Below are 18,942 nucleotides of genomic sequence, written 5' to 3'. Positions count from 1 at the left end.
CAAAAAATTATTGTTTGATAACATTCCTCTGAAATAGGACGAAGCAATCAGAAAAACAGCATTTCATGTTTCAACTGTAGTTCTACCATTTCTATGTCTCTGATTAAAGTTAAAACAAGTTAAGAGTTAAAACAAGATTGGCTGAACAACGTCCATTTCTATGTCTCTGATTAAAGTTAAAACAAGTTAAGAGTTAAAACAAGATTGGCTGAACAACGTCCTGATCTAATACAAACTTACCTGCCTCACTTTCAAAGTTTTAATCAATGTAAACAACTTCCTCCACAATTTTCAAACTGATTTTCTCACTCTTAAACCCTCACACTAAATTAACTCCTACCAGGTGATTTCACTAACTCTCATTTATTGAGCACTTGCAAAGAATCTGGCATAGTGCTAAGTATTATACATACAGAATTTTATTTAAGCCTCAAAGCAAATCTCTGAGGTGGGTGGTATAAACTCTTACTACTCAAATGAAAACTGAGGTTCAGAAAAGTTCAATAACTGTTCAAGACCATGTACTAAGAAAGTACAAAGGCTAGGATTTTAAGCCAGGCTCATCAAATTCTCTCTCTTAAACTTGAGATATTCTCCACTCTTCTACGCTCTACCTACTCTTCAAGATTCACCTCTTGCATCACAGAGTCAATAATGCTAATTTCTATTTACAAAGAAGTTTTAAATACCTCACATTTCTTTACTGGTAATTTCATAATACAGATTAAATTATCTTCCTAAAAAGCAATATAAGTTTATTCAACAAGGAAACTAAATTAATAGCTGATTTACTTAGCTAAATTCACTTTACTAAATTCCTTCACTTTAATTCTAGGTTAAGGGTGCCAATAAGAAAGAAATAGAGGAAAACAACAGAATAGGAAAGACAAGAGATCTCTTCAAGAAAATTAGAGATACCAAGGGAACATTTCATGCAAAGATGGGCTCAATAAAGGAAAGAAATGGTATGGACCTAACAGAAGCAGAAGATGTTAAGAAGAGGTGGCAAGAATACACAGAAGAACTGTACAAAAAAGATCTTCATGACCCAGATAATCACGATGCTGTGATCACTCACCTAGAGCCAGTCATCTTGGAATGTGAAGTCAAGTGGGCCTTAGGAAGCATCACTAAGAACAAAGCTAGTGGAGGTGATAGAATTTCAGTTGAGCTAAAATCCTGAAAGATGATGCTGTGAAGGTGCTGCACTCAGTATGCCAGCAGATTTGGAAAACTCAGCAGTGACCACAGGACTAGAAAAGGTAAGTCTTCATTCCAATCCCAAAGAAAGGCAATGCCAAAGAATGCTCAAACTACCACACAATTGCACTCATCTCACACACTAGTAAAATCATGCTCAAAATTCTCCAAGCCAGGCTTCAGCAATATGTGAACCATGAACTTCCAGATGTTCAAGTTGGTTTTAGAAAAGGCAGAGGAACCAGAGATCAAATTGCCAACATCCACTGGATTGTCGAAAAAGCAAGAGAGTTCCAGAAAAAATCTATTTCTGCTTCATTGACTATGCCAAAGCCTTTGACTGTGTGGCTCACAATAAACTGTGGAACATTCTGAAAGAGGTGGGATTACCAGACCACCTGACCTGCCTCTTGAGAAACCTGTATGCAGGTAAGGAAGCAACAGTTAGAACTGGACATGGAACAACAGACTGGTTCCAAATAGGAAAAGGAGTACGTCAAGGTTGTATATTGTCACCCTGCTTATTTAACTTCTATGCAGAGTACATCATAAGGAACGCTGGGCTGGAAGAACCACAAGCTGGAATCAAGATTGCCGGGAGAAATATCAATAACCTCAGATATGCAGATGACACCACCCTTATGGCAGAAAGTGAAGAGGAACTCAAAAGCCTCTTGATGAAAGTGAACGAGGAGAGTGAAAAAGTTGGCTTGAAGCTCAACATTCAGAAAACGAAGATCATGGCATCTGGTCCCATCACTTCATGGGAAATACATGGGGAAACAGTGGAAAGTGTCAGACTTTATTTTTTTGGGCTCCAAAATCACTGCAGATGCTGATTGCAGCCATGAAATTAAAAGACGCTTACTCCTTGGAAGGAAAGTTATGACCAACCTGGATAGCATATTAAAAAGCAGAGACATTACTTTGCCAACAAAGGTCTGTTTAGTCAAGGCTATGGTTTTTCCCGTGGTCATGTATGGATGTGAGAGTTGGACTGTGAAGAAGGCTGATTGCCGAAGAATTGTTGCTTTTGAACTGTGGTGTTGGAGAAGACTCTTGAGAGTCCCTTGGACTGCAAGGAGATCCAACCAGTCCATTCTAAAGGAGATCAGTCCCGGCTGTTCATTGGAAGGACTGATGCTAAAGCTGAAGCTCCAATACTTTGGCCACCAAGAGTTGACTCACTGGAAAAGACTCTGATGCTGGGAGGGATTGGGGGCAGGAGAAGGGGATGACAGAAAATGAGATGGCTGGATGGCATCACCGACTCGATGGAGTTGAGTTTGAGTGAACTCCGGGAGTTGGTGATGGACAGGGAGGCCTGGTGTGTTGTGATTCACGGGGTCGCAAAGAGTTGGACACGCCTGAGCAACTGAACTGAACTGAAGGGTGCCAAAGTGGTATAAAGGTAAGTATAATGGTTTGCAGTCATATTAAGGGCAACTCATAATATGTTAGGAGAGCAGGCAAGTCCCCCAAAGACCCCAAGTTCCATGTTTTTCATTTTAAAACTAAAAGATTAGGGTGGAACCGACAGTGTTTAATCAGTGGGTTAATAAAATACCTCCTGTGGTCACAGCAATGTGAATATATACAACACTACTAAATTATACATTTAAAAACGGTTAAAACTAATTTTATGTCTTTTGATAGAATTAGAAGAAAAAAAAAAGATTTGCTGAATAAATGAACTTAAAAAATGCAACACCTCCCCCCAAAAACCTGTGTTACAATTTGAAAATATATAACATGTTTGTCTCACTCTTATAAACTGATCCAAGCATCTGTACTGTTAAAAGACTGATTTTGATTGAGACATTATATCCAATGAGCCCCAGAACTCTCTGTGCTCTAACATTCAAAGCAGAACTAGCCTGCACACAATAGAAACAAAAATTATGAACACATCAATACTTTAAAATTAATCAGAATAAAAAGTAACTGCTTAATTTTTGCAAAAAGATCATCACATTCATACAATTCATAACAAAAATTTAACAAAATGGAGTTATTTAAAATAAAAGGCATCTAAAACGATATTCAGACCTATTCTTTTTTTCTTTTTGAAAATGCTGCAAATGCAAAGATAAGACCTAATGTTTACAAGACCCTAGTATTCAATAAAGGGTTGCTACTGTATTACTCAATATTTGAACAGATATAATTGGTGTATCTGCCTCACATTCAATAGAAAACTGCAGTTTTAATAGGCACAGAGTTTTAAATAGGGCCTAAAAGGCATTCAGGACAGCATTCTCACTTTACAGATGAAAAAGCAAGTGATCTTTCTAGTATACCAAGTTGCAAGAATTTATATTACCAAATAATTCCATATCACTCCATACTGCTGATCAAATAAAACTGGCAAGAACAGTACAATTAACATTTTAAAACTACCAGTCAACAACAACATGCCTATAAAGATTTCATACCTATAGATTTTGACATACTTTCACTTCCTTTCCAAGATGAACTCTAACCAAATTATGACTTAAACCACCCATTACATATTCGTATATCTTTTAAAATGTTTCCAGGGGACTTCCCTGGTGGTCCAGAGGTTAAGACTCCGAGCTCCCAATGCAGGGGGCAAGGGTTCGATCCCTGGTTGTGGAACTAAGATTCCACATGCCATGTGCCAATAAATAAGGAAATAATGTATTTTTTGAAAAAAATAAAATAAAAAATGTTTTGAGAACACTTCTTTTCCACTAACCTCTGAAAACAAGCCTGTCTACTCTAGTTACTAGCAGTTTGATACCAACACTACCACTTCTCCCTAAACGGCAAAACATCCAACTTATAAGGTGAATATGATGAATAAAATTCTGTGTTAAATGCTTACCACTTAGAAGGAAATAATGACAAAGTGATAATCAAGTATAAGAACAGCTGTCTCTTATGTGACTTTATACGTTGCTAAGAAAAGGATTTTCACTCATTTCAGCTACAAAATCTTAACATCTTATGACTTGGGTTATGTTTTTACATTTGAATACAAGTGTCTGGTGAGAGAAATTCACAGTCCTTGAGGAAAAAATAACTCCACAACTCAGAGAGCAGAGACCATTCTGCAGTCCATTTCCCTTATGTGATTTCTGATTCCTAAGAGTTCTTGAATTAATTCCAAAGTATCAGCAAAATCAAAGGAGAATATTTTGGGTTAGAAGAAATAAGTCCTTTTAAAAAATCAGGTCATAACTGAAGAGCTATCAATAGGAAGATAGGATCACTAGGATAATTTCATTGATGAGATGCCAGATTAAAATCCTACCACAACTGACCTGGTGGTCACCAGTTAAAAATGGATAATGACAAAAAACATACAGTTACAGTTTTGTACAAAGAAATAATACTTAGGTTTTCAGAAAAACAGTCTATAGACACATGGCATAACTGAGTAAGGGGACCAAGTGAAGCCAACGAATAAGCCTGTAGTGCCAGCAAAATTCCAATTTTATAAACATCAAGCCAAAAGGCAGAAAAGTGCTAGCAAGGCAGCCAAAGAAATGAGACATAAAAACATTAACTAAAAGATAACCTAGAGCAACAATACAATATTAAAAATATAAAATGCCATTAGAAGTGACTGGAAATCACTTTAACCAGCTTACACTACACGAATATCACAAGCTTGAAAAAGCAGCTTTCTAAAACACTTGGTGTATCATTTCTATCTTTATCACTATAATTCAGCTGTTTTTTAACCACCGTTTTTTAATGGAAATCATTCTGTAATAAAAAATCTTTCTATATCCCTAGTTTCTAAAACCACAACGTAAATGTTGAACAACAGACATGCTGATAAAAGGAAATACCAGCATTCTCCCAAGAATCAGAACTGCTAAAATAACCTTAATTGACTGACAGTGCTTTCATACTTATGCCTCTAGAAAAGAGCCAACAAAAATGACTAAATCATTATTCTTGGCAAGTAATCCCAGATTAGAGTTTTACTGTAAGAAAATTATGAAAAATTAAGTTCAGCAAGCAGGTATTATGAAAATTATCAATATACCTTGTTGAGCTGAAAACAGTTAAAGTGAATAATCCAATGAAGAGAACTGAGGTAGGGGAGTATCAAATTAGTAAAGACAGTTACAAGGCAGTACCGAATCCAAATACTGAAGCAGCAATTTCTGGTTATCTAACAGATTTCATGGAAATAAATTATCACCAAAAAAAAAAAAAATACAAATTTTGATTACCATGTGAATTTATAGTGCACCTTGACATCTCACCCCCTTTGTGGATTTTCGTTAAGAGCATTATACCCTTAAGAAGTAGAAACCAAGCTTTTAAAACAGTTTTCACAACAAAATTTATTAGAAGAATAGTGGTTTTGAAAAGTCTAGCATCCAGTGAGAACTACCATACACAACATTACAGCTGGGAATGTTTCTCCAAAACGTCATGGTCAAATAATACAATGGAACCATTAACTCTTACACATGCACGAAAGAACTAGCGCGTCTGACATACAATGCAAAAAAAAAAGGGGGGGGACCACATGGATTAAAATTTTAAGTACTCATCACATACATTAAGACACAGCTTATTTTAGTCCAGTCAAAAATCAGAACTGCATTAAAAAAATTTAATGTAGTGCAATCAAACCAAAGAACTTAATTTGTGATCGTAAGTGCTCTACTACATAAACATTGATCATAGCAAGGAACAAAAAGTTCAAATCACACCGTACAAAAAAATCTGTAAATAAATATAAACTACAGTACAAGAGAAATATTAAATTATACAATTCCGTCAAACTGTAAACAGTATATTGAAATGAGGTCCATAAGAGTAAAGGGGGTTCCTGTTTTGTTGCATGACACTCAAACTTCTAGAAATCTGAAAGATGCTGTTTTCTGTATCTTCAAAGGTTATAGGTTTTATATATGGAGAATGCCTTTTAGATGTAAGATATCAAATATTAAAGCAGAGGAATAATCTGTTTTGTTAACCACAGATAGTACTGTAGAAAACAAAAGTAGTTTTAAAGAATAAAGATCTCTAGCAGACAAGTCTTAACATTAAAAGATGCAAAGGGCTAAAACTGGAATTAGAACTTCACATCAAAAACTTGTCACCGAGGGCTTCTAGGCTACAAAATATGCTGACAAAATTGTCTCCTGATATGTAGTCCTAGACCTCTGCTAATTTTTTGACATTTACATACTCATGTTACAACACCAACTTTGGCAGAATCACTACTAATAAACTCAGAGCACTCCTGGCCCAATGGTTCCATCACAGTGGCCAGTGCACAGAATTCTCTAAAGACATTGCATAAACTAGAATGTAGAGGTCAGACACCCAAGGACCAGTGCTTGAATTTAGTAGTAGTATGGTGAAGAAGCAAGAGCCACATTGAGGAAGAACTGCATCTGTCATATTTTACAGAAGCAGCAAGGAATGTCATTTAATTGTGCTGGCTATTAGTGGCATTTAAAAATATACAGCTTAACTGTGTATATACGTGTTGCATGTGCTGGCTATAAATTTATGCACGTTTTGTTTTTTTAAATACACTGTTAACAGGAACCCCCATATTATCTGCTCAGTAGTAATAACTGAATATACAGAATGCCACTATAAGAGCGTGAGGCACCGTGTGCTGGAGAGTTATATGCAGCTTTAAAATCTGTTTGGCTGAGTTATACCTGGATACCTGAACTGAGTTTTTTAAGTTGACATTCATCAAGGATGTGCTACCAGCACGTCAAAATAAAAGCAAAACAGAAAAATACAAGTCACTGTTAGGTTTAAGAATAGCATCAAAGTACCTGAATTGAGTGAGAATAGTGTGTAAACTGTCCCTGAGGGTTTTTAAACAGTGTGTACAAGTTGGATTCCTAAGAACATTAGCTTTATTTAACAGTGTGGACTGATAAAATACCAATGTCTGACAGTTTAAAGTGGAGGTTATAAAGAATTATATGCAAACACTCCAAATGTATAGTTTATACATTTCTTCTCAAAGCAGCAATAAGCTGCTGTAAAGTATACATCCCATCAGAACAAGCAACATGTGGGAGTCAGATAAAGGTTTCTATCTTAGTCTGGTTTTCTGACAGCACAGCATATCAATATCCAATGACTATATCTTTCCTAGATCAGAATGTAACTAATTTTGACTAGCAATATAGGATTAGACTTTTAATCAAACACTTTGCTATTACATACTAAAATTCCTTAAACTTACTAATGCTGGTATACTAACCTAGTTAATTATCCCCCCCTCATTTTAGAAATATACCCTTCCACAACTTAAAAACATTAAGATCCATTTTCAGTCCTCTGATGTAAAAAGCATGTCAGTGAATTAATATTAAAAATTTACACAGTAAAAAGGCTTGAATTTCAGCCAAAGATTCTAAATACTGCTCATTCCCTGAAGACTTAAAGGGAGAGAGAATCCCTACCCATTTTCCTAGTGATTTATTTTTCTAAAACTGCCTGACACAATTTTCCATTTTGGGGAATTTCCCCCTCACCTCCTCTCAAATTCCAAATTCTTAGCCTGAAATGCTTAATGAAATGGGGAAAATGAGGCAATCACTTGGAACTGCTTGAAAGGTACAAAATGTTATTGTCTTTTCAAAAATTAAGACAACTATTTATATAAATGTGATCTGATCCCATAGTACGTAATGTTTTATATTTTAAAATAATCACCCTAAAACTTACAGTACCTAAGACTCTGAAGTAAATTAAGACTTTAGTGTTGTAACAGAAAAAGTGCTGAATTATCCCTTTTCTAGTACTTTAAACATTTCAGACAAGTGCTTTCTTAAGTGACAGTAAAGTTCACTATATACCCTTCCACCAAGCAGGAAAAAAAGTCACCTGGATTGAAAGAAAAGACTTCTAGGAGTGTAGCACCGAGTAGTTACTAAATAACAGATGTTATTCAACTCCTTCTGAGGGGGTAAAATATTCTAGATTGAAATTCTATTTGGCTATTCTATGTTAAAAATCCCTGCTCTACTGTGTCAGTGTCCTGTGTCCAACCCCCCTCCCCCCTCCCCCAGTCCCCTTACACACTATCCACTGAGAATCTAATCTCTAAAGAGATTATTTTAAAATTTATGTTTTCAGGACATACCTGAGAAAGGGTGCAATTATGCAGAACAAGGAACCCAAGACTGCACTAATACTGGTTACAGGTTCATAAATTCTTTCCCAAGACAAATCTAAAAAGTCTAAGAGGTATGGATCTTAAAATATGTCTTACTGCTTTAGGTTTTTTTGGTATGTGTGTAGGGTCATTTCCAGTGTTGAAAACACCATCTTGAACCTGCTCAATGACAGTTCAAGATGGGGTAAAGAATTTATTTTCATATTCAAACAATAAAGATTAAATATTATGATTATAATATTTGCTACATCCAATAAATCTACGATTAACTAAAAGTGCTTGCTTTTCGGCTTTTGATATAGCTCTACATGAACTGGAAACCTTAAAATTACCCCCCCAGATAGTTGCAGAATTAACTCATATTTTATTATCTGTCAAGCCAACATTAATTTGTCTTGATTCTCACTTTTCAAATAAGATTGTTCTATCAAATGAAGATGGCCCAACTGTACCATGTTCTCTATCCTGCGACTCAGTTTTAGTTAGTTGTAGGATGAAATCCTTCCCTCACCTTTACTTACTTTCCCCCACCCTACTTCCCAACTCCCTCTTCCAATCTCCTTCATAACACTTAGAGCACACAGCTACAGAGCCAATGTCTGCTTCTTTAGAAAGCAACTGCGAGTTTATTTGGGAATGAGAGACAGAGAATATGAAAAGAATTTTCTCTATTTTCCCTTCAGTCATCGTGTTCACAAATCCTACTCAAGTCTCAAGGACAGAATGTATCCAGAAAAAAAACCAAGATGACTTTGGAGGTCTGCATTCCTTGTACCACGATTATATGTTTCTCCTTTTCAGTAGTGCTTGAAAGCAGTTAAGATTAAAAAAAAAAAAACCCTTATATAGCTTAATCAAGTTTCCAAATGGGCTGTTTGGTTAAAGCCATTAAATTTAATAACACTGGCCTGACCATAGTATTAATGAAGACCTAATTATAATGGAAAGTAACAAGGAAAACAATCTTTGATATCTTCATGAAGGTCAAAATTTAACCTATAACTTTTAATGTCTCCTATAAAAGACGAAGTAGCACAATTCAGTCTATTGCCATATTCCATCACCAATGACAGCAACCTGAATACATAGAAAAGGGTGGTTCACATAAAAACAAACTCTAGCATTTAGTTAAAGAAAGAATAAATACAAAAGAAAGATGTGTAGTTTAAAAACTAAATCTACAGGTGTGACAGCTCTTAGAAAATGACACTGAGCTGTCATATCAGCTGTAACTACTCAAAATAATTTCAGGTTCTGACAGTGGGCTGACTCAATAATTTGTTTTATAAAAATAACTGACTGAATCCAAGTGTCACTATTATGGGTCAATGAAATATAAAGAGTCACAAAGGCTTAGCCAAGCCTCGCACCATGTGCTTACTTGGGGCAGGGGGAGAATACACAGCTCACTAGAAGCTCCAAGGTTGCTACGTACTGCCTAATGACAAAAGGTAGTTATGGTATGAGCCTTTGCAGGTAGTCATTTTTAGTCTAATTTAGAGTTCTCTCCAGAAAATTGGGAACTAAACTTCTCATTGTGCCTTACTATTTTACTATCTGATCCCATATAGCTCATCTTATAAATAGCTCAGGTAAAATGCTGGGGAATGGAAATGCCAATTGATTGAGGTAATGTTTATATAAGATAACCAGAGTTCTAAAAGCACTTCAATATTGTAAAGTAAAAGTGTACCAAATAAAGCTAATATACACTTTACACTTGTTGAGCTTGCTCACCAGAACTGAACAGTAATTAACTTCACATAAGGACCCCTATTATCACACAAAGCCTTACTCATATCCATGATCTGCTGCAGCAAAGGTTTGTCAAGCAACATCTAAACTTCAGAATAACAACAAACTTAACATTAAAAAGTATTATACACAAATATAAATTATTTTTCCTGAAAGAGAGACCTTGTCCTTCATGGTATTTGGGGAACAGAAAAAAGTGTATAGCTCATCACAAACACAGTTCAGTCACTTGTAAGCCTTCTGAACAAGTGATAAATACATTACTGTCAAGCTTGATGACTGTTTCAGAAGTGAGAATGCTAATGATAAAAATACCACCTAGAAATCCTTCCACAGAATTAGTGTTTTTTGGCTTTACAGTGCCATAGCTTATCTACTCTATATCTATGTTTTCTCATAAAAAATGTAGGAATTGATTTTAAATACACTGTCTCTTTCTAACATTAGTTTGAATAATATATAATTGAAGTAATGTCATCATCTGCCTACTGGAAAATGAAAGGAGAAAAGGCTTTTGTGACAAAGATAGTTGTGAACTATACTTTCCCATACCATAAAAATGGTCAACTGTTGTTTGGGCCATGCAAAACTCTGATTAGCAGAAATTAAGCATGCGAATGGACCAATCGCTATTACACATTTATGAGGATGTCCCCAAACTAGAATATCTACACTGAAAGTGCCAATACAGAATAGTGGCAAATCAAGAGGGAAATCAAATATTACGGGATCACTGTGGCACCAAGACTGATAGCCAGCCATGTGATGAGCCACATCCAAGGAACACATGGTATAATGGAACTCTGAACACAAAATTTAACATTAAAAGTGCACCTGAATATTACAAACTAACTTTACAAAACCTACAATAAGGTAAAATATATATCTTTTGAAATATTCAGCAGCTTTCTGTATTTTTTTAAAGTTTTTTTTTTTTGAGAGGCTCATGAAATTTAAAAGGGACCACTATCTAATTTCAACCATGCTTCACAAAACAATAATGGCTATTTTATATTGCAGTTACCAATGTAATGCAATTAGTGCTTTAAAATAATCTACACTCAAAAAGAAAGAGAGAGAGAGACCAACCAACCTTTGGAGGAAATATGCTTATTCAAAAGCTTCTTGGAAAAGAAAATTTACCTGAATATCAAGTCATGACTGATCTCAAGTGTAATGTTTAAAAGCTTCACAGACATGAATATTACAATCTTCAGGTCTCAGGACTTTTAATCTGAGAAAGTTTAGAGTTTGGTTTGTTTTTTAAATTCACTTTCTAACCAAAACAAATAATAGAAGTACTCAAATTTTCACTATTTACAACTCTCAGCCTACAATCTGAAATGACACAATACAAGTTCTCTTATTTAAACTGCAGCATTAAAGGGTAGGCACACCATTCTTCTGCTGCTCGATTGTCATCCACTGAAACACACATAGAAAATATTTATGTTAGTAAAATGATCACTCCATTACACTACAATGACAAAATTTACATAACTCAACTCATACATCACTTTAGAGACTATCACATGGGATTAAAACCTCTCTGAACAGTAAAACTCTACAAAAGTTGAACTTTTAGGGCCAGATTTTTTAATGGGCCTTATTGATGCCTTTCTGAGGGGATTAAAAAGAAGCACAAATTAATTGCTCAAAGGACCTTTTTGCAGCAATGCTGGGCTATAGAATGCCCCAAACATCATGCAAAAAGGCACCATGGTTACAATTAATTGTGTGTGACAAATCGAGTGTGGAACAAAGGAGGCATTCCTTCATAAGCTTAGTCCTTTGCTTTTAGCAAAACTTCTACTACTTCCTTCAACTGCAGATGAAAACCATACATTTCATTAAGTATTTTTATTGCAACTTCCAGCTAGGCTAGAAAATACTGCAGAGTCATACACTGCTCTGAACCCAAACGGCTTTTTCTGTTGAGAAGTAGCAAACTAAGAGGAAACAGGCTCAGTCATCCACAGATCAAACTGCTACACATAATAGCCAAACCAAAAGAGGAACCCAAGCCCAGGCTATGCCAAGAATGTGTGTATTTTAATAACAGCAATGGTGTGCCTAACCTTTGAACACCTAGGGTGCCAAGGAAAAACTATCGTTAACCAAATTAACTGCTCCAAAGTTTCCAGGCAAGAATTTACGCCTTGGGAATATCTGGATCTATTCCTCAAACTGTTAGTATCCATCAGAAATCATTAACCTCAACTTAACGCTCCCAGTTTGATTTTATTTCACCCAAAAAATCCAATGCTTTTTTTGGGGTTTGTTTTTGGTTAAGCATTTAGAAGGGCCTGATCACCTTTTTCAGTAGGTAAGAATATAGGGTCATGTATGGTAGATTTTGTCTTGAAGAAAGAGTAATTTTAATTTGGTCACAATGCAAAATTAAATTTCATGGGCTTTATTTACCTGTTATTCTTGCAAAAGAAATTGTAGAAAATAAATGTTACAAGCCTTATCAGTATGATTTTAAAAGCCCATCTCAAAAAAAAAAAAAAAGGTTAGATGTTCTTTAAGGAGTGCTTATACAGAACATAATCTGAAAAGTCCTGTGCTAACGGTGTGCTAAACAACCTTAAAAACTGGCTAAACAGCAGAAAAGTTGAGAAAGGGATAGTACGTAGGATGCCAAAAAAAGTTCAAAACAACAAATTAAATTAAAAACTAAAAATCCCTGCCTGCCTTGTACTAGTATTTGAATTAGTTAAAAAAGAATTGCTAAGGAGTTTGATTTCTGATTGAATTTTTGTTAGAACTGAAATGCAACCTAAATCACATTAGGTTACCTTGGGTTGTGTTTTTTCCTCTCACCACAAACACAGATTCTTCACTTGTGTGGATATTTGAGCAGATTACTGAGGCTGTAAAATCTAGATACCACTTTCGCATTATTATAATTACTCACACACATTTCCCCCCTATTTCTCCCATCCCCCCAACAAACAGATCTTAAAAATTTTAAAATAGTTGCTGCAACTGACATTCAGTTGTTAGTTAGCACATGATCAAATCTGTAAAAAGATTTAAGAATACAAAGAAACTTAGTTTGCTAAAATGAGGCATCCTCTATTTGTTTTATGTAATGTACCCTGACTGCTCCTGAGTAAGAACGGAGCTCGTCCTCCATGAGATAAGGCTATATCCTCACTTGTTGGGTGAGACCAAATTCTACCCTTAGAAAATCCCAAATGAAATTACAGCAAAGGTAGTGTTACAACGTAATTAACCGAAGCATTTCTGAAGGTAGTGTGTGCACATTTTCCACCTCCTTCCCCTCTGGGTGAGCACTAAACAGATTGCTAATTTGTTAAGTAAACTTAACAGTGAGAAGGAAACCATAAAAATGTTAACTGATCCAAAGAATTATTTATCATTGAATAGTCAAATTTCTTAAATTCAAAGGTTCATTGTTCTTAGTTTCTTTAGGTTTAACCCTTAAATTAGTTGAATCTCTGAAGAAAAAAATGTGAGTAATTTTATAAGATGCCTTTCCAATTTGCAGTGATAAAGCTCCCAAAACGACAGAGGTGGTTTCTAAAAGGGGGCTTTTTTCTTTTCTTTTTAAATAAAGGCAAATATAACTTAAGGAAAAAAAAGAAAGAAAAGCATGCAGGCTCTACAGGCAAGGAGTCCACTTCCATGTATCTGTTCTCTGTGAGGTAACTCAATTCTCTTTTGTAGAGAAACATGCAAAAAGGCCAAACAATATCTCGAGCCATACTGCACATGAAAAATTTAAAATATGCAACATTCAGAATGCACCTTTCATCTCTGTACACACAGGTCAATGCAAAGTCTGCAAAGAAACAAGTGTCACAGTAAATGAAGTTAGGTGCAACAATGACAGCTGAACAATGCAGTAGTGCTCACCCAGTTTGTACAGTAATTGGCACTCTACAGTATTCCTACTCATTTTTTGATTCATTTGCACTTTGTGCTGCCTCTCCCTGGGGATCTAATTCAATCTTTACAGAAACATCTGGCCCCTCCGACCTCATTAACTTCATCTTTTTCTTTGGAGGGTTTTTCAAAGTGCCCAGCCTCTCCTTTACTTTGTACTCCAGTGTACTGTGGGGAATCCCATAAATACTCTGAGCTTTGGAAACACTCATTTTTCCACTCATAACCACTGAGATTGCTTCCTCCAGTATCTCACTGTTGTACTGTCTGTAACGCCCTCTTTTCTTCCGAGGCTGCTTGGAGCCAGGATCTCCTTCTTGATCCGATGTGGGATATGGCTGTCCAGAGGTAGACTGCTCAGCATCTGAGCCCCAAGAATCGGGTCCAGCATCTAACATGCTTTTTCTATTTTGTTTTGGAAGAATAGCCCTTAATTTTTTACTAAGCGCGCTCTCCGTTTGTGAACCCATTACCAAAGAGCTATAGCTGTACTGATCACCAGTGCGAGATTCCCAAGAAAGATCCATTCCTCGAACTTGTGGTATCTTTAAATCTACAGGAGATGAATGGCTCACATCCTTTTTCCCATCTTGTTTTGCTTGAAGTGCCATTTTTGGAAAGGCAGAGTTTTCTGCAAGAAAAGGAAGGTCACTGATGTTGTTGAGTGCACCATTTCCCCTGAACTTCATACGGCTGAGGTTGAACTCATAATGTGGTTTTGCCCAAGAGGCTTCCCTGGATAATATTAAGTGCTGTCCATGATTCTGTAATCCAGACGGCCCAAGGCTGGCAGCTGTGGACAATTGGTTTCTGCTCAGTAGTTCTTCACTAATCTGCAGGGATCGAGCCAGTGGAACTTTGAGTGATGTGGAGTGTCCAAAACCTTCCCTGGTTCCATCCTGTAAGCCTCTTGGAGGTACCCCATCACCACTCCGAAGTCCGTCTGGGCGGTACTGGCTGGGTCTCCCAGGTCGCCTAATTGGATGGAAGGAAACTGATGTGAGCAGGACTTGCACAGGTAGGGAGGGATGGGTGAGGGGACCACTCCTTTATTAGAACGCCTTGCTTGGGTAACATCACTTTGTGTTATTTATTTATTTTCTCTAAAATTAAAAACAAAAAACAAAAACAAAAAAAAAAACCAGTCTCAGCAGTTAGTTTTAAACTTGTTCACAAAAAACAAAAACAAAAGCAAAAAACAAAAAAAGAAAAAGAAAAAAAAACCAGGAGCTTTTGGGCAAAGAAAAATTAAACCTGTCAGCTAGTCTCTGGTTGGGTTCACAAATATTCGGAGAAAAAGTTTCGCGCAACTGTCTGAAAATAGCACCTTAATTACTAATTACAAAGTAATCATCAAGTCTCCATACTACAAAGAATTGTGTTACCAACGTGACGTTACCACTAAACAAGTACAGTAATAAAAGAGTAAGCCAAATTATTTATTTTAATGGAACATATTCAACATTCACGACAACCAGCTATAAAACTTGAACAATTTACACTGGTGGAACCCACAGATAACTGCTCATTAATTCCCACAAACAAGTTGATGTTTTTATCAAAAATCAGGCAACTCCAAATGACATTTCTTATCTTGCTTGGGAAAAAATATATGGCTACCAGCCCCATGGAGGGGGGGGAAACCCCAAACCAAAACAATGAAATTTTTACCCATTAAATTATAACTTACCACATTTCTTCATTTAAAACACTACTTGTTGCAGATACACGAGTACCACTCATTTTTCCATTTGAAATAATCCAAGCTTTAAAGAAACTGCCCTTTATTTTCCCAAAAACTTTGTTCCTTAAGTTCTATTCAAAGTAATTATTGTCAGAGTTATAGAAACAATTTTTTTTAGCATTTTCTTTAGTTGAAGGAAATCTTCTTAAAATACCAAACATCAATCTTGAAATTTTAAGTGGGTAACTTTCAAATAATGCTTTAAAAAAAGCAACTACTGACACAAAGTTAATTCATAAGGTTTTCATTTTTACAGTAGAGAAGGATTTATCAATGATAAAACTGGTAACTGCTAAAGCATGCCCAAGGGCAATAATTACATTAACTAGGCACAAAAGCAGAACTTTGCAGAAATAATGGTAAATCAGCTACGTCTTCCGAAAGTCTACAGGGACTCTGCTGTTACCAGTAAATAATACAATATGGATGACAATTCAACTAAAAGGTGGGTAGTATTGTTGGTGCCTTCATCTTCCAGAAAACTCTACCACAATGAGTGCATTTACTTTCCATTCAGAGGGACAAACACAGCAATTTCAACCATACAGTACACAGATCTGGTGGCCAAGTTTAAAGAAAATCTTGTACAAGGGATGTATTTATGCAAACCGCACTTAGGCTTCTACACGTGTCCTTGTTTACACAACTCAAGTTTTTTCATATATAAATGGAACCAAATGATTTGGGACCATGATGACTTAGATACATATTTAGTATGAACTATAGTGAAAAAAAGGGCTTAAGATAAAAATGATTAGTAAACTATGCAAAATGAATTAAATTAATATGTTACTTTTAGACTGAATAAAGGAGGAGAGAAAAAGAAAGATGATGGAATTTTAGAGAAAATAAAAGGAGCATTTTAGAAGTCAGTAAAGGAATCCTTCGATTTGAAGGTAATTAAGAATAAGTTGGAAAAGGTTAGTCCATTTAGTGCCTACTTACTCCTTTGATATCTAAATATCTTCCCCATGTTGACATTCTAAGAGTTAAATAAACCTAAATAATTAACTATGTTTCATATCTAGATGAAGCTCATTTTTGGCCACAACACAGTTTTATGAAATGCCTTCCCAATATGGCATCTAAGCATCTTCATTAATATATGACTTTTAAAAATGGCTACTATGTACACATACAGAGAGAATTAGATAATTCTTACACTAAAAAATTTGGTGGTTAGAAAATCCTCTTTAGTCTGGTAATAGTTCTCAAAATTGATCATGTAATAATGTCTTGGAAGCATAAGATGGTTATCTATCAACACCGACAACCAGTCTTATCTAATCAAAAACAAAAAATACACACAATTATTTTCTGAACTGCCACACAAGAGTTAAAATTGCAGCAGTTCAAATCAATAAACCAAACCAAACCAAACCAAAACAACCAAGGAAGAAACGAACAGCCCCTATACTCCATTAGCAATACCAAGTTAAAGATTGGAGCCCAATTTTCATTCAACAACTTCAGCACACAAAACACTGCCTTTACATGTGAACTCTGGAATTATTTAGGTTGGGTTCATATTCCTCAACACTCAACAACAAAAAATCCAAAGACATTCTTACCATATTCCTAATTATTTACTATTTGTACTAAATGGGCAAAATTGACTATACTTGCCAATTCTAGATTTCACAGATTGTGCCTTTACTTGATTGACAGACTAAAAGTAATTTTACTAAAGGTCCACCTGTAAGTGTTAGTCGCTTAGTCGTGTCCGACTCTTTGTGACCCCATGGACTGTAACCCACCGTAAGAGTGTTACTCTAATGGACTGTTTTAAAACATACAAGGGAGACTGGCATCAATCTTTGATAAACTGTCCCCTATAAAACTGTGGAAGGCCACAAATATTTTCCCTTACCCGTTCCCTTGAGTACTGGAGCAGCCTGGAGAATGGCTCAGGGAAGTGCTGCCAGCACACGGACTTTTCTTAGTGGACAGATCAAGTACACCGTCTGCAGAGACACAAAGAAACACCTGAGGATATTAAAAACTGGGAGCAATGTGAACTGAATAGGCTAAAAGTGTCAAAGCAGTAGGCTTACTCAACTAAACAGATAAAACCAGCCATACGTTTTCAGTTACAAACCAATACATTAATAGAATCAGGATATTTTTTTTCTCCCGAAGAGACATAAGTTTATCAAAGTCTGTTTTATCTACTATTTCCAAGGGTTAAATGTTTTATTAATAGGACAAAAGAAAAGTTAAAGCATAACACTAAAGATGTTAAGATACAGTGAGATATTAGAAATAGCAGTTTATAACATACGACGCTCTGTGATGGAACTATGAGATGTCATTTTTTAAATTACCTTAATCTAAGTGTATGAGATTAATGAGATAATGTCAAACAAATTATAAAACCAAATTTCTCAAGAGCTAAGGCTACCTGAAGTATCAGGGGTACATAAAAGTTAGATTTAGAAAAATTGAAATGCAAAATTCATTTTAAAAACAAATTTACATGGTTATATTAAACATATATACTGTATAAGATAATATGCAAGATGAATCAGTTGTTAACTGTTTATAATTTGCACATATCCAAATTACTATTTGGGATATATCTGCAAAAGTCTGTGTATTTGGATTCAAGCTTTTGGGGAAAATCAGCAGAAATTCAAAATTTACTTGCTCATATTTACAAAGGCAAGGTTTTTCAATTAATACGCTACTATAAATTGATGGCAAAGTTTAAGGAAAGAAAGAAGAATGACACGGCCTTGATACTGACGGGAGCCTTGGGGGAATAATCATTTCTTTCTTTTACTATAAAATCACAAATTCATGTTATTAGAACATAAAACAGAAGACTTTTTAACTCTATCCAAAAGCCATTTTTCCCCTGTAGACATGTCTAGAAAAGAAAACTCATAGTCTGGATAACTTTTAAAGCTGCTGTTCTGTTCAAAATTGGAATACTCAATGCCTCTGATTTTCAGTTAGTAGGCAGAGAGGCCTGCTATCTGGTTATATTAAAGACCATGCCAATACAGAACTCTCTTGGGACTTGTGTCTGAGGACACTGTAACTCCCTATTTCAGGTAATTAGAAATAAATATGCAACTCAGTTTATAAACCAAAAAAAAGCCCACAAAGTAAGGACATACAAAGTAAGGACACCGTGTTGTCTTTCAGAGCCACTAATATTTCTAAAAACATAACTGAAATC

The 18,942-nt window shown here is 35.6% G+C and overlaps 1 protein-coding gene across 11 annotated transcripts in view; it reads right to left on the bottom strand.

The window, feature by feature from the left end:
* The window catches only part of LCOR (ligand dependent nuclear receptor corepressor), a 129,360-nt gene that overhangs the window by 26,753 nt on the left and 83,665 nt on the right, over positions 1 to 18,942 (bottom strand). For 9 of the 11 annotated variants that reach the window (XM_088842222.1, XM_055424978.2, XM_055424980.2 and 6 more), the window contains one exon: positions 17,629 to 17,722. The exons of 1 other annotated variant lie outside the window; for it this stretch is intronic. In XM_088842222.1, coding sequence (XP_088698348.1) covers positions 17,629 to 17,722 — 94 coding nt within the window. Of the gene's footprint in view, positions 1 to 3,658; positions 14,990 to 17,628; positions 17,723 to 18,942 lie in introns of those variants that run through there. One more of the 11 variants, XM_088842226.1, reaches the window with a different exon arrangement.

Source organism: Moschus berezovskii, chromosome 12, assembly GCF_049115385.1.
Source record: "Moschus berezovskii isolate FMDL1 chromosome 12, NW_MosBer_1.0, whole genome shotgun sequence".
Taxonomy (NCBI): domain Eukaryota; kingdom Metazoa; phylum Chordata; class Mammalia; order Artiodactyla; family Moschidae; genus Moschus; species Moschus berezovskii.
Note: the sequence above shows the minus strand (reverse complement) of the source record. Positions and strands in the feature narration are given on the sequence as shown.